General features: G+C 50.2%; 9 protein-coding genes across 9 annotated transcripts; 6 read left to right on the plus strand and 3 right to left on the minus strand.

Moving 5' to 3' along the window:
* Nucleotides 1-474: 474 nt before the first annotated feature.
* On the plus strand, nt 475-1,670 carry L3040_001327 (uncharacterized protein; the record flags this gene model as incomplete). Its single annotated transcript, XM_066156703.1, has 7 exons — nt 475-513; nt 672-714; nt 896-925; nt 1,089-1,129; nt 1,202-1,287; nt 1,341-1,493; nt 1,571-1,670. 7 exons carry the CDS (start codon nt 475-477, stop codon nt 1,668-1,670), a joined length of 492 nt encoding a protein of 163 aa, XP_066012730.1.
* Nucleotides 1,671-2,207: 537 nt separating this feature from the next.
* L3040_001328 (uncharacterized protein) lies at nt 2,208-3,599 on the plus strand (the record flags this gene model as incomplete). Its single annotated transcript, XM_007292882.1, has 7 exons — nt 2,208-2,257; nt 2,528-2,672; nt 2,788-2,874; nt 2,955-3,266; nt 3,327-3,389; nt 3,440-3,518; nt 3,574-3,599. 7 exons carry the CDS (start codon nt 2,208-2,210, stop codon nt 3,597-3,599), a joined length of 762 nt encoding a protein of 253 aa, XP_007292944.1.
* Nucleotides 3,600-4,612: 1,013 nt separating this feature from the next.
* On the minus strand, nt 4,613-6,479 carry L3040_001329 (uncharacterized protein; the record flags this gene model as incomplete). The annotated part of the gene is made up of 4 exons (XM_007292883.2): nt 4,613-5,567; nt 5,620-5,747; nt 5,795-5,865; nt 5,915-6,479. The coding sequence occupies 4 exons, from the start codon at nt 6,477-6,479 to the stop codon at nt 4,613-4,615; spliced, it is 1,719 nt and encodes a 572-aa protein (XP_007292945.2).
* A 508-nt stretch (nt 6,480-6,987) lies between these two features.
* L3040_001330 (uncharacterized protein) lies at nt 6,988-9,637 on the plus strand (the record flags this gene model as incomplete). The annotated part of the gene is made up of 2 exons (XM_007292884.1): nt 6,988-7,338; nt 7,397-9,637. The coding sequence occupies 2 exons, from the start codon at nt 6,988-6,990 to the stop codon at nt 9,635-9,637; spliced, it is 2,592 nt and encodes an 863-aa protein (XP_007292946.1).
* A 411-nt stretch (nt 9,638-10,048) lies between these two features.
* L3040_001331 (uncharacterized protein) lies at nt 10,049-11,119 on the plus strand (the record flags this gene model as incomplete). Its single annotated transcript, XM_007292885.1, has 4 exons — nt 10,049-10,143; nt 10,202-10,318; nt 10,380-10,605; nt 10,679-11,119. The coding sequence occupies 4 exons, from the start codon at nt 10,049-10,051 to the stop codon at nt 11,117-11,119; spliced, it is 879 nt and encodes a 292-aa protein (XP_007292947.1).
* Nucleotides 11,120-13,722: 2,603 nt separating this feature from the next.
* L3040_001332 (uncharacterized protein) lies at nt 13,723-15,232 on the minus strand (the record flags this gene model as incomplete). Its single annotated transcript, XM_066156704.1, has 3 exons — nt 13,723-13,816; nt 13,876-15,081; nt 15,135-15,232. The coding sequence occupies 3 exons, from the start codon at nt 15,230-15,232 to the stop codon at nt 13,723-13,725; spliced, it is 1,398 nt and encodes a 465-aa protein (XP_066012731.1).
* A 691-nt stretch (nt 15,233-15,923) lies between these two features.
* On the plus strand, nt 15,924-17,743 carry L3040_001333 (uncharacterized protein; the record flags this gene model as incomplete). The annotated part of the gene is made up of 4 exons (XM_066156705.1): nt 15,924-17,078; nt 17,124-17,352; nt 17,400-17,497; nt 17,699-17,743. The coding sequence occupies 4 exons, from the start codon at nt 15,924-15,926 to the stop codon at nt 17,741-17,743; spliced, it is 1,527 nt and encodes a 508-aa protein (XP_066012732.1).
* A 1,071-nt stretch (nt 17,744-18,814) lies between these two features.
* On the plus strand, nt 18,815-23,439 carry L3040_001334 (uncharacterized protein; the record flags this gene model as incomplete). Its single annotated transcript, XM_007292888.2, has 5 exons — nt 18,815-18,878; nt 18,933-18,960; nt 19,009-19,120; nt 19,173-19,322; nt 19,372-23,439. The coding sequence occupies 5 exons, from the start codon at nt 18,815-18,817 to the stop codon at nt 23,437-23,439; spliced, it is 4,422 nt and encodes a 1,473-aa protein (XP_007292950.2).
* Nucleotides 23,440-23,859: 420 nt separating this feature from the next.
* On the minus strand, nt 23,860-26,287 carry L3040_001335 (uncharacterized protein; the record flags this gene model as incomplete). Its single annotated transcript, XM_007292889.2, has 2 exons — nt 23,860-25,924; nt 25,992-26,287. 2 exons carry the CDS (start codon nt 26,285-26,287, stop codon nt 23,860-23,862), a joined length of 2,361 nt encoding a protein of 786 aa, XP_007292951.2.
* Between the last annotated feature and the right edge of the window lie 293 nt (nt 26,288-26,580).

A 26,580-nucleotide genomic window follows, 5' to 3' on the forward strand; every position in this document is an offset into this window, starting at 1 on the left:
CCCACGGGCGTTGAGCGAAATGAATGGTCATCAACATGGTCGGCCCAGTATGACGTGTGGCTTGAGTGGGTCCATTAGACGCAACTTGCAAGGTAGCCCCCCCATTCACTAGCGCCGATGATCACGCCACATGTTCGGGAGAGGGTCTCAATAAGTAGTAGTAGAAGAAGAAGGTACGTGATTGATGACAAAGAAGGAAGGGGAAACGATGCAATTGACCTACCAAGATAGTTGTAGATACCGGTAGATAGATTGGAAGCAACTCGCAGCGTGGGCATACCTTAGGTAGGGCACAATTAGTCCCCAGTCTTAGTCATGTTCACATTCATATTCTCATACCTACAGTAGTATAGGAGGAGCATTGGAATGAGACGACCAAGTACTACAAGCAAGTATTTACTTACTTACTGTACCTACCTTACGTACTATCGAAAACGTGGGGTCCCCTTCAGGCCCTTCAGGCCCTTCAGGGGAATGTCCAAGCTTAAGCTTCTCGTCTCCCATAAGTACAACGTAGGTTCCGTAGCTATGCATCACACGACCTCGCCTACGCATGCCTTCTCCCTCCCTCCCCTTCCTTTCCATTCTGAACTTTCAACTTTCTACATCATTCCATCAAACAACAACAACAACACCCAACAAGCTCACCAATAAATAACTCTCTCCCAAAGTCAATTCACAATCTCCCCGATACAATCAAACAAACCGCAACCAGTAAGTACTTGCTCCTCGAGCTTCCTGTTGATAGATACAATTTACCCCGCCTCGTTCTCTGTTTGCACCCTTCGTCGAAGCATACATACACGTAGGTGTATAGTTGTACCAACAATCCTACCCCAATTGGCTTGCGAATATCTTCACGTCCATCCTGGAACATCTGCTAACCCGTCCACAGTGGGAAAGACTACCAAGTACAACGATCGAGGTAAGCAGACACTTTCCCGTAGCTTCCTCCTGCTCGTCCCTTCCGCATAACGCATTTCTTCAACCAATACCATACGTGTTTTTGGAGAGCTTCTGCCATCTGCAGACACTCCTTGTACAATCTGCTATGGTTCCTCAATGGTGGCTTACACTAGACTGCGCAGACCACGCCGGCCTTGCTGATGGCACTGCCGCTGCTACCGAAGTAAGCAACCTGGACCCCGTCTCATGAATCTTCCTTCTCTGAACCAACCAAACTGAAAACGACTGTCTACAGCACCTTCCCCGCTACTTCGCCAAGTCAGGCCACGTCGATGTTGACCCCAAGAAGACCAAGAAGAATGGTGCCGGAAAGGGTGGATGGTCAGTTATAACGACGTGTGATACATCGGCACAAGGCTAACTCGTAAACTCAGGGGTGTTGATGGTGAGGAAGTCCAAGATGAAGGCTTCAACTTCAACAACGCTCGCCGCCGCTCCAACAGCTCCTCTTACGCTGCTGGCTTGAAGGACTTCAAGACCAAGTTCGAGCACGTTGAGCAAGACCCAGTCTTCGAAGAGGACATCCAGTAAGTACCTGAAGCATTCGATCTCGATGCTTGTGATTGTCCCAGGTCTACAAGAACTAACTGCCGGTGTCTTGCAGCGGTGCTATCCTTGAGGACGATCTCCCTGCAGCTCAACGTGTCAACACTAAGAGCTCCGATGGCAGCACTGATGAGGATGAGAAGGTCAAGAGCGCTTAAGGTTGTGATCTGATTTCGAAGTAGTCGCTGGTATCCTGATTGGGAATCAGGCAGGCGTATGGATGTTTACTGCAGGCGAGTGGCGTGGCATAACTTCTGATCAACCATCGTGGCATCGATGATATGGACTGGCATTTTCAGCCAGGTGTACTTTAGCTTCGCAAGGCATAAGCGAATTGCCCAGTACTTGACTTCCCATACCGTGAGTTGTGATGTCTCCGTACAGCAATGAGTAAGCAGGGGCATCTCAACTAGACAGAGCTAAAGAAGATGAGTGTACTCTGTAAATATTGGATTACATACCGTACCTCTCTTGACTGACTAAGGACCCGATACATTTCCGGCATGCGATACGGTAAATACCCCTCACCCTCGCCCGTGTCCCCACTTTGTACTACCCGAGAGACGTCTCTCATGAGAAGTGCCCAAGTTACGTAGTACATACTAGTTACATACTAGTACTACTACTGTACTTACATACTCCTATCGACATCGACTCAGAGCAACTCCACGGTTGCAGACTTCCGAATCGTCAATATGCCATACGATCTACAGGGAAAGAAGGTTCTGGTAACGGGCGGCTCGCGGTAAGAACTTGACTTTCCCCCACGCAGGCCGATCCCTTCATCCTTCATTGGCTGGCCCTCGCCAAAGCCAATGAATGGATCAGATTATTCCGAGCTTCAAAACCCGCTTGTCTTATTCTACCTTCCAATCCATGAAACAGATGCTTTCGCTGTACAGAGTACAGTCAGCCAGTACTAGGCACTACCGTGTAGATGTTGTTTCGGCTTCGGAATACTCTGTTCATGCTTGAGAGAGCTGCTGGGCTGACTTCTTCCTCATGATTACTACAGGGGGCTCGGAGAGCTCATCTGTTTCAACTTTGCGCGGGAGGGCTGCGATCTTGCCGTGAACTATGTGGCAAATGCGGAGCGGGCGGAGAACGTGAGGAGGAAGATCGAGGGGGATTATCAAAGGAGGGCTTATGTTATCCAGGGCGTAGGTCTTTTCTACTTCTCATCATACCCTTGCACTATCTTCTTCACGATGGTAGCACGGGATCAGGATCTACTTGGAACAGTGTTTCGTGAATCGATAATGACTGTTTACATAGGATATGGGCGTCGAGGCAGACGTTATCGACACTGTCAAGACAGCGACTGAGAAACTCGGTGGTCTGGACATCATCATCTCTAACGCCGTACATATATATCCCCCGTTTGTTCTTTTTCCCGCCCTTCCCTCTTCACTCCCCCGTCCTCCCGCTGATCGCAAAGTCAGGGCTACACTCGCTTCTCCAAGTTCTCCGACCTCTCTGCCCCCACGGCCGAGGATTGGGACAGATGCTACGCGGTCAACGTCAAGGCCCAGGCCATCCTCATGCGCGAAGCAGCGCCAATCTTTAACGCCAACCCTCAAGGAGGCGTCTTGATCATGACGTCGAGTATCGCTGGCAGGAATTTGGGTGGGAGCTCCATGCCGTACAGCGTGACGAAGGCGGCACAGCTGCATCTGATGAGGTGTTTGGCGAGTACGCAGGGCCCAAAGATTAGGGTCAACGCTGTGTTGCCAGGGCTGCTTCTGACGGAGTGGGTGAGTAGACTATCCCCACGCGAGAAAATACGGGAGGAGATTCTCTGACTTGTGGGATAGGGTCTGTTGTATTCCGAAGAGAGGATCAAGGAGATGAATCAGAAGGCTTCTCTGGGGAAGGATGTAAGTTGAACGAGCAGGGTTTGTGTAATGTATGACTAATAGCGAAAAAGACCGATCTAGGGGATTGTGCTCAGACTTTCGTAGATGTTGCAAAGAATGCTTCGATGACAGGGCAGAAGATACAGGTTGGTTAGTATTTCCTCCTCCTCGCTTAGCAAGACGCCCATATCTGACTTCCATACAGACGCTGGTCTTGGGCAGAACGATTAGAGATCTGAAGGTGATTTTGGCAATAGCTCAAGTGCTCTGGCTAGATATGAATGAATACTATCCACGCTTCGAATATCAGGCTATCAGTCTTTCCACCCCCAAAGAGAAATGGGGGGGTTTTTTTGAACCCATGGCCACTTCTTCGTTTTTTGGATTGACAGCTGATCCTGGCTCGAGTTGACCTTTTGCAATCTGGATCATTCCACAGGTGCAACTGTTCCAAATATGGTGCCGCTCGCACAGAGAAACTCCACCTGTACACTCATTCCCTATATTTGCCGCCTTTTTCTAATAAAAAAAAAATAAAAAAAAATAAAAAAAAATCTGCTCACTAACACCATGGCAACAGCCCCATTCAATTCCTTGTGATTGCATACCAAAATCGAGTTATCTGCACCCACTACTGATGGCCTCTTCATTTAACCGATGCGCAATGTGGACATCGCCGGCGGAAAGGCGACTTGACACAGCGACACAGCGACACAGCGACACATTCACCTATGTACGTTTATGAAACGTATTTCGGGAGATTTATTAGTCCAAGTCAGCCGATCAAACCGAGCATACCCAATCCATTAATTCTCATCTCGCTACGAGACCCTGAAATACCGAAGAGCGATGCGCAGGATCCTGAGATGAGTTTCGAGATGGGGGTTTGGACCTTTTCCTTTTTCCTTTTTTTTTTTCTTTCTTCGAAATTGCGCAGGATTTCGCGCGAACATCGTGTCGTCGGGGAAAAAAAAAGGAGAGACAAATTCACGGTGTGAAATGTGCTTAGGAAGGGGCAAGAAGGAAAAAGGTTGGGTATTTTGCAGGCTAATCTAGTCAAACACAGTATCGTACAAGCTGCGTGATATCTTTGAATTCCACGTGGAACATGGTTCGATCTTCTCCAATTTCACAAAGACCTCTCTACCCGTGTACTGAAGCCCTACCGCGTTGGGCATGGAAGGCTCTGTCGTATTCCGCCGCTTCCGCAAACATGGTGCAAATTTTTTGCACCGGTCTCCGTATCAGAAACCTGCAGCCGCGAATATGCCGTCGCCACTATCGTACCGTTCCTGGGCTTTCTGCTCCAGCCATTCCCGTTTGTCGTTGAGGCCGGCGGGTTCAACTCTCCAGATATCCTTCCGGGGTTCGACTGGATGCTCCTCGAGTTTGAGACGCCATACCCAGCTTTTCCTGATGCCTTTCATCGCCGTTTTGGCATCCCTTTTTGGTTGTCCCTCCACAGTGATGTGCCTAACCCGGAGGGCTCCATGCCTGACAGCAAAAATGACCGAATCCTCGTCATTGATGTAGAACACCGGCTTGAGGCCTATATCTAGGGACGGATCTACCGGAGGGGGCTTGGCCGGGACGGCGAAGTGGATACGCTTCCGCTGCAGCCTGATCTCAAGCGGTTCGTAGCCATCAGAGGGGGTCACAGACGGGCCTAATTCTCTCGCCAGCTTCCCATCATCTGCTTCCTCGGCTAATTCTTTCGCTACTTTGCTGGTAGTTGTGAGAAGTTCTGGCCTCTCCACTCTCTCAATGCCATCAAATACGAGACGCAGTTCTTTTCCTGGGGCGATAAGGAAATTGGACCACAGCCGGCCGAGGGCACGAGCACGCGCAGGCGCCTGCCAAGCGACTTCGGGACTGTTGAAACGTATCTTTCTGTCTTCGGATGTAATTTTTGGTGCGCGTTTGATTCTTTTGGGTAGAATTTTTGGGCTCAACCTCGTCAGCAGCGGCGGTAAGAAGATGCGTTCTCGCAAGCTCTGAACAAGTAAACGTGCTGCCTTCGGTGCTATAAAACCGACTAAATCTGGATAAGTGATTCTTTCGTGATCGGGGATCCGGACAGATGTTTGACGCAGGATTATGCCGTGGTCGAATGATTTGTCATCTAGGGTTTGAACAGTGATGCCTGCGTATTTGCAATAGTCCATGATCGTGTGCTGCAGGGGCGAAGGCCCACGATACCTGCGATTTTTGTCAGACCATAAGATAGAGGAGAGGATCGAGAGCCATGTACTGTGGTAACTGAGATGGATGGACGTTTAGACCTCCGTATTCAGCAGCTTTAAGAACTCGCGGGGGAATAAACAGCCCAAATGAAACTGCGATGATGAGGTTGATGGGCTCGCCGTCGGGATATGGCAGCTTCATATGTCAGACAAGGTGACAATGGTTAATGTTCAATCACTTACGTCCCACCCCGTAAAGGTATCTCTCTCATGGGTCGTCAGGCCCAGCTCCTCAGCAACGGCTTTGATGGGCACTAGAAGGTGTCAGAAGTAGAAGGCAGTCTTCTAAAAGAATATCCTCACATTCTCGGAGTTCAGTCATAGATCTCCCACTTCGCTTTGCTGGTCGAAAGAGAACATCGATAGACTTGATCAACTCAGGGTTCTCTACATGCTGGGCATGAAGTGCCCGTAGAGACTCGATACTCATTTCGTCCGATCCACAAAACAAGATCCGAAGTGGTTTAAATGCTCTCGGGGGCAGAAATCTAGCATCGTTTGTTCTCAGGAACCGAACCACAGGTGGCGGTGGCTGAAGAGCATCGGCGATATTGTTATCCTGCTCCAGTCCCCCAGGTTTCGAGATCTGTCTGATTTCATTGTCCTTCTTCCACTTTTCCAACTCGAATTTCAAAGGAAGAGTCGCGGTATCCCTTTCCCTCACCACCTTCTCTGACTCCAGCTTCAGTTTCATGATCTCCAAATTCTTGGCTGTGTTCGCTGCAGGGACCAGCTTCTGAGCTTGATGAACTTTCGTGGCCGGATCTATTCTCTGGGAATTGCAATGATAGCCCTGCCTCCAGGAGAAGAAGGCAGAGACACTCGATCGACTGCTGGCCGCAGGTCTGAGCCTATCCAACGGCATCATCTTGAATATCTTGAATTCTTCGATTCGGTGGGATCCGATGCTTGGAGGCACGTGTAAGTGAGGCTGCTACCTCGCCATACCCGTCCGAAGGTGTGTTGAAGATAGTACTATACGAACTCCATCAGTACGACGATGTCTAACCAGCAAAGGTAGAGAGGATGTGCAGCACGTGAGCTTTGACCAAAAGGACGGCGGGATAGGTAATTTTCGAAGTACCTACGGAGACAGAGCAGTGGATTTTTACTCGGTTCTGGCTCGCCGCAACGCCCCGGTCCAAACAAGCTCCATATAAAAGCTTGGCATAAGTATTCACTGACCCGAGCCGAGCGAGACCTTTGTCTGTCTCACCTGAACTGACATCATGAATTGGAAGTGGCGACAACGTGGACGATACGACAACGAATTTCACTCGAGCGACGACAGCGCAGTTCAACGTCGCTGACGCTAGCACGAACCAGTCTTTCCTCGCTCGATGTGCTAGATCTCCTGTATCGTCCCTCAGCATGCGATGTCGTCGACTACAGAGAACCCTCGACGGGCTGTTCCCGCCCAGTTAGGATTTCTGGCAATTTACAACCCTTCCTTGGGCGCAACAGACGAGACAGTCAAAGATCAGATCGTATACTATTCAACACCTGGGCTGCGAGGGAGGAGCCAAGAGCGATCGAGTACCGGCAACAAGACTGTCGATGATGACGAACGGGAGCAGAATAATGAGCAGTTGAGGCAGGTTGGCCTTGCGCAGGGCATGGTGGAATTTGGCAGGAGTTTCTCGGATGGCAGGGCGGTGGATACAGTAGAGACCGAGAAGTCTCGCATCGTTCTCCATGAGCTGGAGTCCGGGTGGTGGATCTTGGCCGTCAGAGATGCCATCCCTCAGCGGATAGAAACAGACTTGCTAATTACATCTATTTCAGTCCATCAACCTAACGGTTCTCCCAACAGCAAAGGCAGCCACTGCAAAGGGCAAGGAGACAGAGCCTGAACCACTGGAATATTCCTCTCGCGAAGTCAAGCCAGCCATACTGCTTCTGGGTGACCTGCTGCGAGCACACTCAACTTTTCTCCTGCACCATGCGTCCTCGATGAGTGCGCTATTCGTCCGTTATAGAAGATCTAAATTCGTTGGGATTCTGGGCCGCTATTGGGATACATTCCTCACGACGTGGAACGTGCTAATGCATGGCAATCCAGCCAACAATCTCTACGGCGGTATCAAAATTGCCGCTTGTGGGGAACTCGGCGTGGGTGTCGGAGAGGAGGAGCGGGGCAGTGGCGAACGAGAGGTCCTTGAAGGCTTTGTTGGCCGACTTGAAGGACTTGTCGATGTCATAGTGTCCAAATTTGGGGAGGCAGACGACGGTGATACAGAAACGTCTCACCAAAAAGATTCAAAAGAGAACGGCCCAACGGAGCCGTGGCTTGGCTCTGGAAACGAGCCAAATGCAGAGGACGGTGCCATTTTCCTTGGGACTGGTGCATTATCACGAAAATCGCTCCGGGATGTCTCGCACTGGATCGAGGACCTTTACAAATGGGGGCCTTACGCATATGGAGTGATTGATAACCCAAGCTCCAACCGCCGATCGAAGAAGATGAGAAAGGATTTGGCACTGAAGAGAGCAGTCCAGTCTCCTGACAAGAAGAAAGCACGACAGGTTTACGGCCTGACTATCCGTGACAAGATTCACAGAGAGAGCCCTTTGCGCCACGAGAGCCCTTTGCGCCCCGATTTGATGACTGCTGTACCACCAATGCCAGTCAATGATAGTGATGATACAGCTGCTAGCCCGATGTCCAACGAACGCCGAACATCTCTTCAGCGAGGACCATCTAGTTTTACAGGTTCCGAGAGTGATTCACCCGCAATAGGGAACAGACTCGTTCAATACTTGAAATTTGGTTATGGGACACACTGGTCACTAGGCTCAACCCCAAATGATACTCTTAGGAAGCATGAGCGCGCGACAGACTTATCGAAGACACTTCAAACCGTTCCAAATTCTCCGGGAATCGATGGCACGACTGAAACATCAACGAAGGCAGGATCCTCGGGCCATTTTTTGATCGGACTCCTGGGAAACATCGATGAAGACGATATAGAGACTTCTGACGTCAACCCTGAAGGCTTGCCGAGCCGCTCAGAAGAGGACTTAAATTCTAGATTATTACTGCGAACCTTGACCCTCGAATTAGAAAGGGATGAAGATGCCCGAGTTGAGACTGAGATTAGTATCGATCTAGGGGCCCGCAAGCAGTCTCAATCCACGGTCGATGGATCTGAACATACTGGCACCTCCAAGACTTCATTTGAAAGTCAGGATCGAAACAAGACAAAGAAACTACGGGTTGTGGTTTATGTGAAAAAGCCTTTCGTTTTTGTGTTTCTTTTCGAATTGAGATCGGACGCATTGGCAATGACGAGTCTCTACCGCTCCCTACACCATCAGATCAGCTCTCTCATAAAACCTCTGCTTCTCTCGACAGCATACCGAGCATCCATGCCAGAAGTAAGCGCCACTGATGAATCTACCACTCCGATATACGATCTTGTTTGGGACCCGAAACTCCTGACTGTCAATTCAACCATTCCCAATATTCCGGATCCGCTTCAGCCGCAGTCATCCACAGGGTCTTTGCCGTGGTCTCGTATCGATGCACTGAATACACATATGCAAATCGTCAACACCTATGTCGCGACCACTACCGACAGTTCCTCAGTGGAGCGTACTTGCAAGACAAGTCGAGGATGGTGGGTTGTATGGACAAAAATCCCCGACCCAGATCCACCTGAGGTTCCTTCCAGCTTGGAGCGTGGTGTTCCGTCTCTTGTGAAAGAGGACAGCACAGAAAGTCAGATGGTGGGCCCGTTGTTAAGCACCCAGGGCACGAGCACATTCGGTGCGAGTATAATCTCGGGGCCTGCACACCCTTTCCTCGAGAATACCTACGTTGAGTTTGTGCCCAAGGATAAAGAGATATTTTTGATACGAAGGGCGAGCGACCACGCCGCAGCAAGGTTCACAAGCAGATTTCCAAGCGGCTCTTCCATGGTGAACTCTGAAGCTGGCTGGACATCTGGGCCGGGCAAGCTAGCACAGGGTATCGGCGTTGACACGAGGCGATATATTGAAGGTCTATTGAACCTGCATAGATAGATCGTATAATGAAGACCAAATAAACTACTGCCGACACATCAACTGGCTGGGAACAGAGACTCACACTCGCCTTTTTCTACTTCTTCGTGTTGAAGCGCTCGCGTACTCAAGGGCTTGTCGGAGATCGACTCCATTAAGAGATTGATCGGTTTTGGAAGGTGCGACTAGGACTAGTGCAGGTGTATCTCTCTATCGACTGTGATTGGGTGGGTGACATCAGGGTGGACGTCAATGCACGGGTATTAAAACCTGAGAATGGTGCTTCCCCAGATCATGACGTAGGTAGCTGTCAAAAAGCAAGATGATCCATTTCGTGACTAGAAAAAAATAAACATCGGAGCAAGAACCAAAACTCACTTGCATCCATATTTCTTCGTTCAAATACCACTACTCGGTCTGAAGAAGAACACTATGGTAGCAACCAAGGACCTGAGAGCGGAAGCCCTCTTTTCCATGAAAGGCCATGTGTGTCTCACCACAGGGGGCGGAACAGGAATTGGCTTGATGTAAGATGATTTACTTCCGCTTGGCTCTGTGTACAATGAGCAATATTGATATTCATAGGGCAACCCAAGCGCTCGCAGCCAACGGAGCGAAAGTCTACATCACCGGCCGCCGCATGGAAGCTCTCGAGAACGCAGCCAAAACCCACGAGCCCTCCCTGGGCGGTCAGATCATCCCGTACGATGCTCCCTTCCCAGGCATCCTCAACGTGGAGTGTAATGGCTGACGAAGAAAGCAGCATCGGACCTTGCGACGTGACCGAAAAGGAAGACCTCGAGAAGCTCGTCGCGGAGATCGAGGGGAAGGAGAAGTACCTCAGCCTGCTCGTCTGCAGCGCCGGCATCTCGGGCCCCAAGGCAGAGCCGGAGAGCGAGAAGGCTACGGAGTTGAAGAAGACGTTGTTTGAGGGGGAGAGCTTCGGGGAGTGGTCTGATACGTTCAAAACCAACGTTTCTGCTGTCTACGTAGGTCTCATGATCAACTGAGGCTGGAGAGTGTGAAGCAAGTATGGTAAGCTGATACAGTGGGCTTCTACAGTTCACGACCGTGGCCTTCCTCCCGCTCCTCCAAGCAGGCCGCGAGTCCCACGGTCACCTGTCCGCCTCTGTCATCGTCATCTCGTCCATGTCAGGCATCATGCGACACGCGCAAGGCCATTTCAGTTACAACGCCGCCAAGGGCGCGACGGTCCATCTGTCGAAGCTGATGTCGTATGAGTTCAAGAAGGCGGGGATCAGAGTGAACAGTATTGCGCCAGGCTACTTCCCGAGCGAGATGACGACGGGGGAGAGTGGTGCGGATCAGAAGAGCGAATTGCCGGATGAGAAGATAGAAGAGAAGGGGCATGTGCCTGCGAATCGAGCGGGTAGTGACGAGGAGATGGCGCAGGGGATTATATTCCTGGCGAAGAACAAGTATGTCAACGGGGAGGTGATTGCCATTGATGGTGGTGTGTTGCTTGAGGTTCCTGGGAGATGATGGTTTGGGAAGCCAGGGACGAGAGATGAAGGTTGCGAATTGAAAATACGGTGGGAGTGAGGTTACTGAGGGATTTGGCGAAACCTCAGATCATGAGCATTAACATGTTAGGTATCTGAGCCGAGCTTAAGCTTCCAGCAAAGAAACGCTTTCCATTCATCTCAATTTATAAACTCCCAGCCTGTTCGTAGCACATATCGTCGTTATCATTGGACGGATGGCCCCGGTATAATTCCTGACTCTTGCCCTCGCGCATGAATCTCAATATCCTCTTGCAACTCCCTCGCCATCTCCCCATCCAAATACAAAGGCTCCGCTTTCAGCCTATTAGCTTCCCTTCTGTACATCTCCGCCTCCTCCAAATTTCCCCCCTCATCCATCTTTAGCTTCACTTTCTCGCTTATGTCTTTCCCGGTAGCAGCAGTCCGCAACTCGATGGCCCTGGCTTCTTTCAGCTCAGCTGATCTCTCAAATTGCAGAGCTTGGTCATGCAACTGCTCCGAAATTTCTATAGATGGCATTGGGTAGGCTCGTTTCTGATCGAAGGGCCAGCCGGTATGCGCTACTGCAATTCCAGGAGGCTTACGCGGCATTTGACTACCTCCTCTGCCAAGAGATAGATAGACCTTTCATGAATGGAGTTGATACCAACCGACCGGACAGAGAGCTCGGTGCTTGAGTGGGAGGAGGCACGAATGGAGTTGCCCTCGGTATTGGTTCCATACCTGCTGGGTCTGAAGGCGAGGCATCAGGTCCAGGTACTCCGCGGGACATCCAAGGAGGGCCAGTCCCTGCAGCGCCTGTTGGTCCGCATCTCTTGTCCCCTCCCTTTCCTTTGCCTTCTCTCTTCAATCTCTTCGCCTTCTTCCTCAATAAACGTCGCTCCTTTCTCGGGGCTTTCCGTACCAATCTTCGTCCCTTTCTCGCGTCTCTTCGCTCCTTCCTTTGTGCCCTTTTTGCGTCTCTAAAGATCTTCGTCAAGTCGTTGACTTCTTTTCTCAGGGCTTACAAATCTCGGCCTTTTTGCAGAGACACATCCTCCTTCGCTAAATGGATCTCTGGTCGCATATTTCTCACAATCTCTTCCGTGATCGGCTGATTCAGCCATTCCATCAAGCACTGCTTGACGACGGGCAGCTGCTGGTTCTTGAGGTCCTCATTGTCGGGAAGGGACCCTACTGACAGGTCCAACTCTGAAGAGCTTGTACTTGACGAGCTAGAGTCACTAGAAGGTGATAGAGACCCCCCACATCCTTTACGACGTTCGTCGTGAGAACGTGAGCGACCACCGTGACCTTGAGAGTCATGGTTGCTCCTCTCTACATCTCGGGGCTCTCGACGTCCCCAAGATATTCCGCCTCAGCTCGACTCGGTCTCATCTGCGTTGAGCCCTCGTCTCCCACCTAGCCTAAAGCCGTTCGAGTCAGCAACGAGCAAGATTCCTAGTCTGAAGCCACTGCTGTCCGCCTGTCTCGCGTTGATTATGCATCCCAGAGAAGAGTTAATGGTATACCTACTCTCAGTCCATTCTTTCCAATTCGGAACCCATCATTATCTGAGCTCGAAGTTAGTACTTACAGCATGCATGGTATATCATGAAAATGGAAGTATTATGTCTCATGAAGATAAGCTAGACTGAGACGGAGAGCCGAACAGGATATACAAAAATAGATGAGAAATTATTCGCACCTGCAAAAATAGGGCCCATCTTGAAGCCGTCTTGTGAACGAACTGTACGTGAATAGAAATTTGTCGGAGATAGGAAAGACTGTGAGGCACAGGCCAGCGATGAACGTGAGATGAGAGTCGAGATGGTACTTTTTTTGCCTTTGTAAGTTCCCCCCAGACAAGCCAGCTGCAGCTGAAGGGGGCTCAAATTGCCGATATTCTAGCAGTGTTCTCCTCGCTGAAATTCGTTCAACAATAGCCGCGCCCCTGTAGAGCGTACCCACCCTTTTTACGGAGTAACAAATATCAATCATGAGAAGCTACAGGCACTTGTCCTCAGATCACCCGCGGATGAAGTCTTTCCACGTAGTGTCATGCAGCGTACAGATTTGCGCTTGCAATTCTCGTCAGTTGAGCTGACAGGTGGAATTACGAATCTTGTTTTAAAAAAAGCTCGAATTTCACTTTCGTTTTCGGCTGTCACATTTGAAATTGTATCTCTCGTGAAAGCCAATGCCTTTGAATTTGTTAATGGTACCGAGTTTGTCTTCAAATAGAAGACGGTGGTGCGAAGGTAATGGTTCCCGAAGCTCGATTAATGCCAGCCAAATTGTGGTCCTATCCCGGTATACCTGGTCTGGATGCGATAGCAGCATCCTAGTGAGCCCCCAAGTACAACCATCTCCAACTGGCTGCAAAGACTGGGCTCTGGAGCAGAAGTGCCGAATCTGCTCGGCCAGAAGTCCTGTGGCTTGATTATCGAGCATAGTGACCCTTTCTTCGTCTGACTATGGTCCACGGGGAACGACTGCTCCATGCCCAGCTGGGTCCAGGCGACCTTGATATTGACTCGTACCGACAAGCTCACAAGTGCAGCGTACTAAGACTTGCCTATCGTTGCTGGCAAGTGTAGCGACCCCGTAGAAGGACCCTGCTCAAAACTGTAATTCAGGCTTGTGGAAGTTGATATCTTCTGTCTTGTAGTGGTCGGCGACAATCCTGTAAAGGTATGATGGAGCATGTGCGCCTCTAAAATTAGGGATTAGCAGTGAAACTCAACAGAAATATCGTGACCTATCGTGACCTACAGGTTGGTAATGTACAGATCTACCAGATCGGGAGGTACATAGTCATACACTGGATTGTCGACCTCCAGGTTCTCCACCAAAGTTCCATTGTCGTATCCGACAATGCTTCCTGGGTTTCCATACTCGATGAGAGATTCAAATTCGAATGGATACTCCGGACTGAGCTTATAAACTCCGCTAACAACGATGACCGGTGTCCGGTGTACCCTAGCAGCCTTCGCGATGATACGTGCGCCAGCAGCAGCTATCAAACCCCCGTTTGCAATGACAGCGTGCGTAGCCAGGATGACCTTGTTGACCCGGGACATGATAGCGAAAATCGAAGCATCAGTAATAAGGATTACCGTAATTCCTGCAGCAGACAGTGGTTTCAAGAAAGTGTCTGGCCTCATTTCATCTCCGTCTTCATCCTGTCTGAGCTTTCCAATTACTGCAGAATGAGTACCCTCGTGGTCATTTGGGTAGGACTCCGCAATTATGACGGTGAACTTGCGCTTCTCCGCTGCCTTGAGTAGGAATTTTTGCACACTGAGTGAAGACGAGTGTGTAAGGATAACTTCGTTTGAATGGATATGCTCCTGCGCATAGGCCGCGATTTGGTCGTCTACCTGGTCTAGCTCATCAATGATCTCTTCGATCCCACTGACGACCTCTGCCTTCAAATCCTTCGTAGTAGTGGTAATTCGCTGTGACAGAGAAGAAGCGTTGAAAGAAGTCTTTCCATTCGGTGAACACAGTCCTGTCGGAGTGGATGTTGGTGATGCAGTAGCCGACAGAAGGTTAAACATCGACTGCGCGACCTGGATGCCATTCAGGACCGCATATGATTGATGGGAAGTCGTCAAAGGAGGCCTAGGTGCTGCTACAGATCTGCTGCCAAATAAGTCGTCTCTATTTGAATCCGCCAATTCCGATAAGCTGCTCTTTTCTTCCCGTGGAGAGCCTAAATTCGATGCCGAATCGCTACCATCTTCGGTTCGATCCTCTTTCGCCTCGTCCCTAATCATTCCCAAGACTCGTTGGACTATGTTCCCTACGACCATTTCTCGGGGTTGCGCTTCGATTAGACGTTGTCCAACCTCTTGGATGCGCACCAACAGTTTTCCGATATCTACCCATTTATGTTTTGCGACGACGCGAAGCAGCAGATGAGCTGTCGCTATTGCGCACGGCCTGGAGTTCTTGATCTGTCTTCTTTTGAGAAGCCTACGAATATTAGCTGCAAATCGCGTCCATGTTGGGGGGGTAGGAGGACGCACGAAATCAAGTTCTCGATGGAGGACTCCAGCGACGACGCCTTGAGCGACTTCAGAAATATGCCCAGGTTTGGCGCGTAGCCAGTCTGTATTGACGGCATGTGTGTTTGCTGGCTTTCGAAGCCGGGAGTTGGAATGTCGTGGGTTCTGGGAATTTGCGTAGAATATCTTTCCGGAATCTGTGATGTGCAGTTGGTAACGGCTTGAGAATTTGTTGAGGTGCTTAAGATCCAGTAGGATGATCAGTGTCAGGAAATTTACTTGTAGTTTTAATATCCGTGGACAGAGGGGTGAGTGAATCGAATGTGTCACTGGCTGACTGGTGAATAAATTCCCAAGGTGAATCAAGAGCTACAAGTGAGTGTGTACTGTACGAGTAGCGCCCCGGCCTCCGATGCAGGGATCTTCTTGGACATGTCCATCCATAACATACGGTACACTGCACCCTTTCGCTGTCTTCTCACACATGAAGCTCAACAGTTGTTCCAGAATCCGTTCTTTGTTCGGAGTCTATTTCTTTCTGCGCTGGACGTCTTGACCCTCGCCAGCATCCCACTCGCGCCCTCTAAAGCTCCGAGCACTCGAACAGCTCAGCTTACGTAGGGCGGCGACTGCGACCGACAATCGCGTTCTCAGCGCCCGGAAACGAGGCGCGTGAAAAACAGTTACCTCTCTGCGGGCTGCTCTCTAGATATCCAGAGGCTGCGGCGCTCTACTTGCTCTTGAAGCATCATCCAGCGCTGCTCAACATTGTCAACAAAATCGCAACCTCCTTATGGCTCTGAGAGTACGATGAACTCTCTGAACAGGCTCTCGGCGCGAGTGTCTCCACCGCAGACTCCTTTACCCTCGAGGAGTAACTCATACGGGAACATATTCTCTTCTGCGAGTGGGTCGGAGTCAAAGAGGAACTCGCAGGAGGACTTAGTTGACGAGAAATCTGGGTACCTGCGAGATGCTACAACAGCCGGCTCAGCCGGTGGTGGACATGTCGATGAAGATACAACGCTCTTAGAGAAAGAGGAATCCGAAAATAAAGATCAGGAGGGTATAGGATGGCGCCTCACCCCTCAACGAATCTCGGCCGTTTTTATCGAATCAATCCGCTGGCTTCTTTCCACAATAGCTGCGCCAGGTGTGTACCTCATAGCATGTCTCTATGACGAACGGGGAAGCTTTGCGCCCTTCTCTCGGATGCGAAAAATGGGATCAAGGCCTGCCTCTACTGCGCAAGCGCTGGGAATCACTTCTTCGGATGAGGGGTATTCTGGCGGTAACCAAAATGGTGGTAAGAGCGCAAGTGGGAAGGGGACAACAGCGAAAGGGAAGGGCTTCTTGTCGAACTCATCCTCCTCAGGCCTTTCGTCTGAGTCTGAGTCAGACCGTGATCAATTCATGAGCGAAGCAGAACTGGGCGTGTCTTCTAGTAGTGCTCGTCATGCACGCTCGAAATCGTTAAAAACCGCAGATGAGATTGCCCCTGCAAGAAGATCTATCCGCATCAAGCTCCATAATGAAGATAGTTTGCGGCATCGGAAGCATCGAACGACACAATCAACAAGTACACAGAGCAATGGATCCGGTGCTATTGCCGGGGAGATTTCACCTGCGACTCTCAAGTCTCCTACGTCCCCAGCCTCTTCTCTCCTAATGACCAAATATCCTCGTGCTCCAGCGCCGCCTAGGCCTCTCATTCCCCGCCGTCAGCCATCTTACACACTCTCAGATATGCCTAGCATGAAAAATTTCCAGAAGACCCTGATTCTTGACCTTGACGAAACGTTGATTCATAGCATGGCAAAGGGAGGGCGGATGAGTACTGGCCATATGGTCGAAGTTAAGCTCAACACGGTTGTTGGTGCTGGTGAGAACGCCGTTCCCGGCCCTCAGCACCCGATTCTCTACTACGTTCACAAGAGACCACACTGTGACGACTTTCTACGACGAGTGAGTAGTTTATTCATGCAACCCGAACACACTGACACCTTTTAGATTTGTAAGTGGTACAACCTGGTCATTTTCACAGCGTCTGTTCAGGAATACGCAGACCCTGTCATAGACTTCCTAGAAACGGAACGCAAATTTTTCTCTGGTCGATTTTATCGACAGCATTGTACATACCGCCACGGCTCTTTCATAAAGGATTTGAGCTCTGTGGAACCGGATCTGAGCAAGGTCATGATCCTGGATAATAGCCCTCTCAGCTATATGTTTCATCAAGGTAAACCAAACTCCAAACTCTTCTAAATACACCTAACAGAAGACCAGACAACGCGATACCCATAGAAGGTTGGATCAGTGATCCGACGGACAATGATCTTATGCATCTAATACCGTTATTGGAGGGCTTGCAGTACGTCACTGATGTACGAGCTTTCTTAGCTTTGCGAGGAGGGGAGGATGGTAAGCATATAGCGTAGTAGCAGAATTGTACTCACTAGTCCTTTGTTTCCCCGAAATTTCTGGGTAAATTTCTTCATACATACTTAACTTAAGGTGAGCAAGGTGATGTCGCATGACGAGCGCGGGAGCTTTGTATGATCAGGCTGAATGCCACATGTTACCAGTGCGGCTTGCTGTTGCCGATTGGCCAAGTCCAGCTCGTCACCTAGCATCTGTGGCATTTCGCAGTCAGAGTAAAATGATCAAATAGTCTATGGAGGATTCAGTCGACTTCTCGGTTACTAAAGCCGTCTAGCAGCCGAGAGTGAATGTTTCATCGACAGCCTACTTCCTGGAGTGGATAGCATGTTCTGGTTTTGTTGCATGGCGCAGTGAGAGTCGAAATCGCTCGGGGACATTCAAAGTAGCTGACTAGACCCTTGATAGCATAGCATAGTATGGCATAGCATAGCATAGCATAGCATAGCCTGCCTGCTTGGCCAGATATAGCGCCCCGCAACCTCCTTCCCGGGCGGAATGACTTGGGCTATGGAGTTAGGAAAGTTCGCGAATTGCTTGCACAGGTCCGCTACTATCTGCTTTGGATGACAATCATCATCGGCAATTACCCATCCAGTATATTATCACGTGCAGTCAGCTTGAGGCAGGCGACGTTTGGTAGAGGTGGACTTTCAAAAACATAGATGTCCACTTGCAAGGAACCGTCTGTAAATAAGGTATTTGACGTCTATTGCTGTAAATTTGAAGGCGGCAGTACATCGCTAGAGATTCTTTCTGTGGAGGTGATTGTAATCTCACGAAGAATCGGAAAACAGATATATATCACGAATTCGGCAAGAAGGCCTTTCGCTGCTCGCTTCTGCCAGGCGCCGTCAAAAAGCTTCGACGAGAGGGGAGAGGAAATCCAGGCCTCGGCTTATCTGCATTGAAGATACGAAAGACAAAATTCTTTATCTCATACCCAATTGGTATCGTCTGCCCCCTAATTTCTCCCCATGCCTCTTTGATCTTTGAGCAATTCCAGTGTGCAGTCCTTGAAGATCAAGGTGTTGTTGATAACTACTCGCTTGTCGCCGGTCGAGGCGCTAACCTAGTGACCCCGCTGCGGCCGCGTCCCCCACCATGGAGCTAAGATTTTCGCATGAGGCTGGCTCGCAGGGAGTCACCTACTCCGTAGAGCTACACAACTTCACAACCACGAAACATGGAATTTTTATGACCCTCTTCGAATCGCAAACTGAAAACCTCTCACGACCCACTCGCATTATTGCGACACCGCGATGCAGGCCAATTCGACCGGTAGCGGAATTGTCAAGGCGCAAGTCGTTGACAATGTGCCCAAGAGTAAATATTTCCTAGCGCTTGCTGGAGAACCGCGACAGCTAACACGCCGTGCAGAATTTTCGTCACTCAAATTTGGTATCCAGTAGGTTTTCCCCAGCGGCGTCTCAGCGGTTGTCTAACATGAGCCTAGATCCAATACTCAAATCGTCAATCAAGCAGTCCTCGAAGTCTCGAATACCCTGCTTTACGATGTCGAAAAGATGCGGAAACCCATGCCCAATGGGCCCTTGGATCCCAGACTAGTGAGGACAGATCACAAGGGACAGTAGGATTATTGACTGATGTTATTTGTAGGGAACCTCGAGCAAGAATGGAACTTGCGGGACTTGCGGCGATATTCTGGCGAATTGCAATGGTCACTTTGGTCATATTAGATTGGCTTTGCCGGTCTTCCACATTGGGTACCTGAAGTTGACTATGAAATTTCTGCAGGAAATCTGCAAGGTATGCCACTCAGAATCTCAACAGAAACTTGAACTGATCCAGCGGCCAGGAATGTGCTCGTGTTCTTCTCACCGATACCGAACGACGAAGCTTCCTTCAACGACTTCGAAAACCTGGGATCGATAATCTGGAACGTACAAGGATTTGCAAGAAGATCAACGAGCAATGTCGCAAGGCTAGAACATGCCCTTATTGCGATGCGGTTAATGGACAGATCCGGAAGGTCGGAATTGTCAAGTTAGCCCACGACAAATATCAAGCATTCAACAAATCTACTGCCCAGAAGAAGGTCCCCCCGCCATCCTTGCTTACATACCAAAAGTCATTCGAGGAGGCGAAGAAGGCAAATCCGGAGCTAGAGAAGCACATGAAGAAGGCTATGGATGATCTCAACGCACTGAGAGTTTTGAATCTATTTAAGATGATCACACCTAGTGACTGCGAGCTTCTTGGTCTCAATCCCTTGGAGGGGAGACCTGAAATGTTCATCTGGCAGTTTGTCCCGGCCCCACCAATCTGCATTCGACCATCTGTTGCCCAAGAGAATGCAAGCACTGAAGATGATCTCACTACAAAGCTCGGAGAAATAGTCCAGGTCAGCTCCTTGATTCGAGCAGCTCTGCAACGAGGACAACCAATCCAGACCATCGTGGAGCAATGGGATTTCCTCCAAACAGCAATTGCTCTATACGTGAATAGCGATGTTCCTGGTCTCCAAGATAAGGGCAACGGAAAACCAATGCGGGGATTCTGCCAGCGTCTGAAAGGAAAGCAAGGTCGATTCAGGGGAAACTTGTCAGGAAAGCGTGTGGACTTTTCGGCGCGAACAGTCATTTCTCCAGATCCAAATCTTGGCATTGATCAAGTAGCTGTACCCATCTTGGTTGCTATGAACATGACCTACCCGGAGCGTGCCCAGAAGAACAATATCGAAAAGTTACGGCGGCTTGTTAGAAATGGCCCTTCGAAGCATCCAGGTGCTCAGCAGATCATAAAGAAGGGCTCGGATCACAAAATTTCGCTGAAGTTTGCTCGCCGGGAAATCGAAGCTCAGCATCTGAAAATTGGTGATGTGGTTGAGAGACATCTGGAGGACGGCGATATAATCTTGTTCAACCGACAGCCTTCACTTCACAAGCTAAGTATCATGAGCCATTATGCCAAGATCAGACCCTGGAGAACCTTTCGGCTGAACGAGTGTGTGTGTAATCCTTACAACGCCGATTTCGATGGCGACGAAATGAACTTGCACGTCCCCCAGACTGAGGAGGCCCGGACAGAAGCTATTAACCTCATGGGAGTGAAGAACAACCTCTCTACGCCGAAGAACGGAGAGCCGATCATTTCAGCAACCCAGGATTTTATCACTGCTGCTTACCTATTAAGCAGCAAGGAGAATTTCTTTGACCGCAAAACCTTTACGAACCTCTGCATGTACATGGTCGATGGTAATACCCACCTCGATGTGCCTCCTCCCGCTATCATCAAGCCGCAAGCACTCTGGACCGGGAAGCAGGTCTTCAGCGCTCTGATGCGCCCAAACAAGAAATCTCCTGTGAAGGTCAATCTAGATGCGAAATGCCGAGACTACCAATTCGTACCAGGACAGTGTCCCGACATGGATATAAACGATGGTTGGTTGGTAGTCCGCAATTCAGAAGTTATGTGCGGCAGAATGGACAAAACCACTGTTGGATCCGGAAAGAAGGACTCGATATTTTATATAATTCTCCGAGATTTTGGTCCCGACGAAGCTGTTCTAGCCATGAATAGACTCTCCAAGATTTCTGCCCGATACCTCACCAACATGGGCTTCTCAATCGGTATCAGCGATGTCTATCCGTCCAAAGATCTTACCGCAGCCAAATCAAGACTAGTGTTGAAGGCTTACGCGCAGAGCGAGGATCTGATCCAGCAGTTTCAGAATGGGACGCTGCAAAAGTCGACAGGATGCAATATGGAAGAAACTCTGGAGAACGTGATCTCGGGTGTTCTCAGCAAAGTCAGACAATCTGCCGGTGAGTATTGCATATCGACACTCAGCAAGTGGAATTCGCCCCTCATCATGGCCAAATCCGGGTCCAAAGGTTCGACCATCAACGTCGCCCAGATGGTGGCAGTTGTTGGACAACAGATTATCGGAGGCAAGCGTGTCCAGGATGGTTTCCAGGACCGAACTCTGCCACACTTTCCCAAGAATGCACGTCAACCTCCCTCGAAAGGTTTCGTCAGAAATAGTTTTTTCACGGGTCTCAGACCTACTGAATTCTTGTTTCACGCTATTTCGGGTCGTGAAGGTCTGGTCGATACAGCTGTCAAGACCGCCGAGACTGGATACATGTCCCGAAGATTGATGAAATCGCTGGAGGATTTGTCGACCCAGTACGATGATACCGTTCGAAACTCGTCTGGTATTGTTGTTCAGTTCCAATTTGGCGCCGATAAGCTGGATCCTGTTGATATGGAAGGCTCTGCCGTACCGGTTCATTTCCAGCGTACTTGGACACACGCAGAAGCTTTGACATGGAACAACGATGATAGAAGCCTATTGCCGTATGAAATCACCGCGCGATGCATTGATCTGCTGGCGCAGCAAAAATCAGGTTACGATAGACAGGATCTTTTCGGCAAGCCACTGGCTTATGATGACGACACCCCAATCAACACCGACGAATTTGAAAGCGCTCGTGAATTCTTGGTTACCATTACCAAATTCGTGGATGGTCTGGCTTCTCGCCTGGCCAAAGCACGACAAAAAGTAGGACTGCACGATTTTAAGGATCCGCCAGGATTAGGCACCCCTCAAGATGATTCAAAAGACGACCAGCGAAAGAAAGACTACTTGAACCAAGTTGCCAAGGTCTCACTCCCAACTCTTAAAATGTTCATCACATTATGCTTAAGCAAATATGCCAAAGCACATGTTGAGCCAGGCCATGCGGTGGGTGCGGTTGGGGCACAATCCATTGGAGAGCCAGGTACACAAATGACCCTGAAGACTTTCCATTTTGCTGGTGTCGCAGGTATGAGTATCACCCAGGGTGTACCTCGTATCAAGGAAATCATCAACGCCTCAAAAGTTATCAGTACGCCTGTTATCAGTTGCCCTCTGGAAAACGAGAGAGAAATTCAAGTCGCAAGGATCGTAAAGGCTCGTATCGAGAAGACTTATATTTCAGACGTCATCCGCTTTATCGAAGATATGTGGTCGGCTAAAGCTGCAACTCTCTGTCTCTCTGTCGACTTGGATTATCTCAACGAGATGCAGTTGGGGATCACAGTTGAGGATATTGCTCAGACCATATGCATGAACAAAAAGCTGAAGATCCGTGGCACCGATGTCACTGTATCTCACGAATGTATCTTTGTCAATGTCACATCTGAGAGTGGTGGTAATCTCGGTGCTCGTGGCGCTAAGAACAAGGCGTACGTTGACGATGGTAGCTCTGACGTTCTCCTTCGCGTCAACTTCCTCAAGCGTACTTTGCCAACCATCACAATCTCTGGCTACCCCGACGCAACTCGAGCCATCGTTCAGGTCTCCGAAGATGAAACAGTCCATACTGTCCTTGTCGAGGGTTACGGGCTCCGCGCCTGCATGACCACGGAAGGAGTTGTCGGCAGAAGAGTCACCAGCAACAGCATCATGGAAGTGAACACCGTTCTCGGCATCGAGGCAGCCCGATCCACCATTGCTACGGAAATTGGTGCTGTCATGGGCGACATGGGTATCGACCCTCGACACATGCAGCTCCTAGCCGACGTCATGACCTACAAGGGCGAGGTGCTCGGCATCACCCGTTTCGGTCTCTCCAAGATGCGGGACAGTGTGCTGCAACTGGCCTCCTTCGAGAAGACTCCGGATCACCTGTTTGACGCCGCGGCGGGCATGAAGACGGATCTCATTGAGGGTGTCAGTGAGTGTATCATCATGGGCCAGACGATGAGCGTTGGCACGGGCGCCTTCCAGGTCGTGAGAAAGCTGGGCCTTCAGCCGGAGGACACCAAGATGAAGCCGACTCTGTTCGAGGACGAGTGGAAGGAGGATCTGGCTGAGCGCAAAAAGATCCGGCTGGAAGCTAAGAAGCAGAATACTGAGAATGGAACGGAGTTTTGATCTTGGAGTTTTGGGCTGGAAATTCGGGCGTTGCGTAGCTGGGTGGCGTTTTCGTATCTTCCCAGCTCTAGTGGTCATTTGGCGTTGGTTGATATATCCGACTGCGGCCGTTTGGCTATGCTGAATGCATTTGCCAAGAAGATATATTGTAGTAGAGAAGCGAGACCAAAGATTACGATTTAATTCCCGTATTTTTCAATGCAGTCAAGTAATGTTGATTTCATATATCCACCACCCAACTTGGCTGTGGCCAACGTTCGGCCATGCTCGACAAACAACACGGTGACAAACGAGAAAGCGATAGTTCATATTTTGATTCCCTCAGACCTGAACCCCCAACTAGTAGTACTGTTGTCCTATTCATGCAACCTCGTCACCCATAACTTCATTGTAATCTTGCACACTGCTCAGTTGCCCAGCTCACGCCAAAACAAACTCAGCACTCATGCCCTCAAACGCCGTAACTGTCCCACCAAACGCCTTCGCATCCCCAAAATACCTAATCCGATAACGCCCAGCCTCCGCCCACTCCTCCGTCTCCCACAAAATCTGGACCTCGCTGGTCCCCAGGATTTTGCTCGTCCTCTTCCAGCTGAAGACCAAGGCCCAGTCGCTGTCGTCACGGACCCTCTCCCACCGAATTGGCTCCGGGACGAGCTTCTCGATCGCGGCGTACGTCTCCTCGAGACGGAGGGAGTTGCGCGGGTTGGCGCCGACGAAGGTGGCGGACACGACGTCGCCGATGGTGTAGGCGGGTCTGACGTCGGTTTTTACGGCGCCGAAAGTTTTGAAGTAGGGTGTGCGGTCGTAGACGACGCCGGTGATGAAGGAGAGGGAGCGGTTGACGTTGTTGGGTGGGGAGGGACCTGGTGATAGGCGGGATGTGGAGGATGGGGCGAGGTAGGGGAGGTAGCTGAGTGTGAGGTTGACGTAGGCGTTTAGTGTGTGTGGGCCATAGAGTGTGGAAGCACCTTCGTAGCGCTGGATGCCGTACTCTTCTGGTGTAGCGATGTAATGGGTATAACTGTTTGCTGGGCCACCGATAACTACTACAGGATCGACGGACGAAGAGCCGGACAGTGTAAGCGAGGAGGCAGAGTTTTGAATGGCCTCCTTCCAGCGACGACCAGCCATTGTAGTAGCCTCTCCTGGACTAACGATGATCACGAACTGACCAACCCGCAAGACTTGGATATCGACTACATTAGGTGTCCAAAGGTACGGAGATTGAAGCTCTCCGACATCCAGTAGTATAGGCTTGGGATAGTGGCAGCGCTTTTGTGCCTCGGTGGGCTCCTTGATCAACCCCGAGACCACTCTCCAGACAGGTGAGGCACTGGGAGACTCAGGATCGTTCTGAGTGAAGTCAAAAGCACCAGGTCCATCAGATGTTCCTGCCGCGAAGGAGTACCCCAGTGCCGCTGGACAGGTATGGGCATAGCTTCCATTAGCTAAAGGGAAGCTGAAATTTGACATATCTTGGAATGTGTGGAATGACTTGACGGAAGGTCCACTGATGGGTATTCCCTTCTCATCAAGATGATCGTACAGAGCCCTTGCAGGCTCGAACTGTCTCTTGCCAATCTCATAGCAAGAGGATGCTCCGTTGTCCTTGACTCGGAAGAAGGGTCCACGAGCATGGCAGAATTGACTTCTGCCATTGCTGCAAGTGCTGTTTCTAAAGCTACACTCCTTGCCAGAGCCATCTTCACACCAAGCTCCAAGAACATTCGGACTGGTATCTCCAACATTGGCCTGGGAGAACCCAGCGACAAACCCATCAGCAACATTGTCTTCAACCGAGAAGCTCTTCTCGAACAAATCCGCTGCAACGCCCTTGTTATCTCCCGAGATAAGAGTGTTGTTCCCCAACATCGAAGTCCCATGCGTAGGGAACCAAGTGAGCACACCCGTATTCTTGCCATCGGAGGCACGTTGGAATCTGAGGAGCGTCAAGGTTTTCTCAACCGAGCCATCGTCCTCGGCACTCTCGTTATACTTTGCTCTCTCGCTCTCCGGATTAGCGAGATAAGAATACAAGCTTCTGTTGATATTGGCGCCATAAACTTTCGTGGACCCCACACTCAAGTATCCCGGCTGCAAGCTCCGATGAGCTCTCTCGATGGAGAGGATAGCACCGTCTACAATAGCCCTATAACTCTGCTTATCAAATCCCTTGCTGGTTATTTGAGGCAGCAAGTAGTTCAACCAAGCCCCCGGGCCAGAATGCGAATGGGTTCCTGTCACGGCAACATTGCTCTGTGCATACATCGAAAATTCAGGTCCGAGCTTGGACAAGCCTTCCAGGATGCCATATCTAACTGCAGTGTCTCCAGACTGTGTATCAAGGACTAGGTAAAGGAATCGATCCTCCGGACGCTTCAAATCTCCTACGATGAAGGCTCGAGAGTAGAGACGTTGCCTGAGTCCAGAGCCGACTTGCTCGGGATCCGCATATCCCATCATGTTGATTTCGACAACCGGTCTAGACAGCATTAATTAGCACGTGGATCAACGTCAGGAGATTCAAGCAGAGTACCGGTACAGCATACCCAGTGATATCTGCCTTGCCGACACCCAGCAAGTATTTACTCCCCTTCCCACTCGTCTCCTCACTCGCATCCAAGGACCAAGTCTTTCCATGAAGCCCATCTCTGCTCGAGCTCCCCCAGCACCTCTTCAACGTCGCGCACCCAAGCAGCACTATCACGACCCCAGCCAGAGCTTTCAGCCAAGCTCCCTTCTGTCTTCGCCACTGCGAACTCTCCTTTCCGGAGCTCCACTCAGGCTTTGGCTCTGGCTCTGACGCTGAGGGACCGGCCTTCAGTTCCGGGGACTGTTTTTCCATTCTGTCCATGAGGATCGAGGCGAATTGGGAGACCTCGGCTAAGTATGTAGGATGTTTCAAGTCATTGTTGGCTGTGGAGTCAAGCAGTACGGTTTGTGGCTGGACTGGCAGCCTCGAGCGCAAGGCAACGAACGCATCCTCTATACACCCGGTGGTTTTATGTACGAAGCCTCACAATTAGATGCAGATTGGGAGTATCATGTAAAGGATTGTCTTTATTGTGATCCCCCATTTCTAACCAAGTTCCCTGTCCGGACTCTCCACGATTGGAATTGTCAATGTCTGAAAATCCG

This window comes from Drepanopeziza brunnea (genome assembly GCF_022702325.1).
Source record: "Drepanopeziza brunnea f. sp. 'multigermtubi' strain 214-2 chromosome Unknown ctg2, whole genome shotgun sequence".
Taxonomy (NCBI): domain Eukaryota; kingdom Fungi; phylum Ascomycota; class Leotiomycetes; order Helotiales; family Drepanopezizaceae; genus Drepanopeziza; species Drepanopeziza brunnea.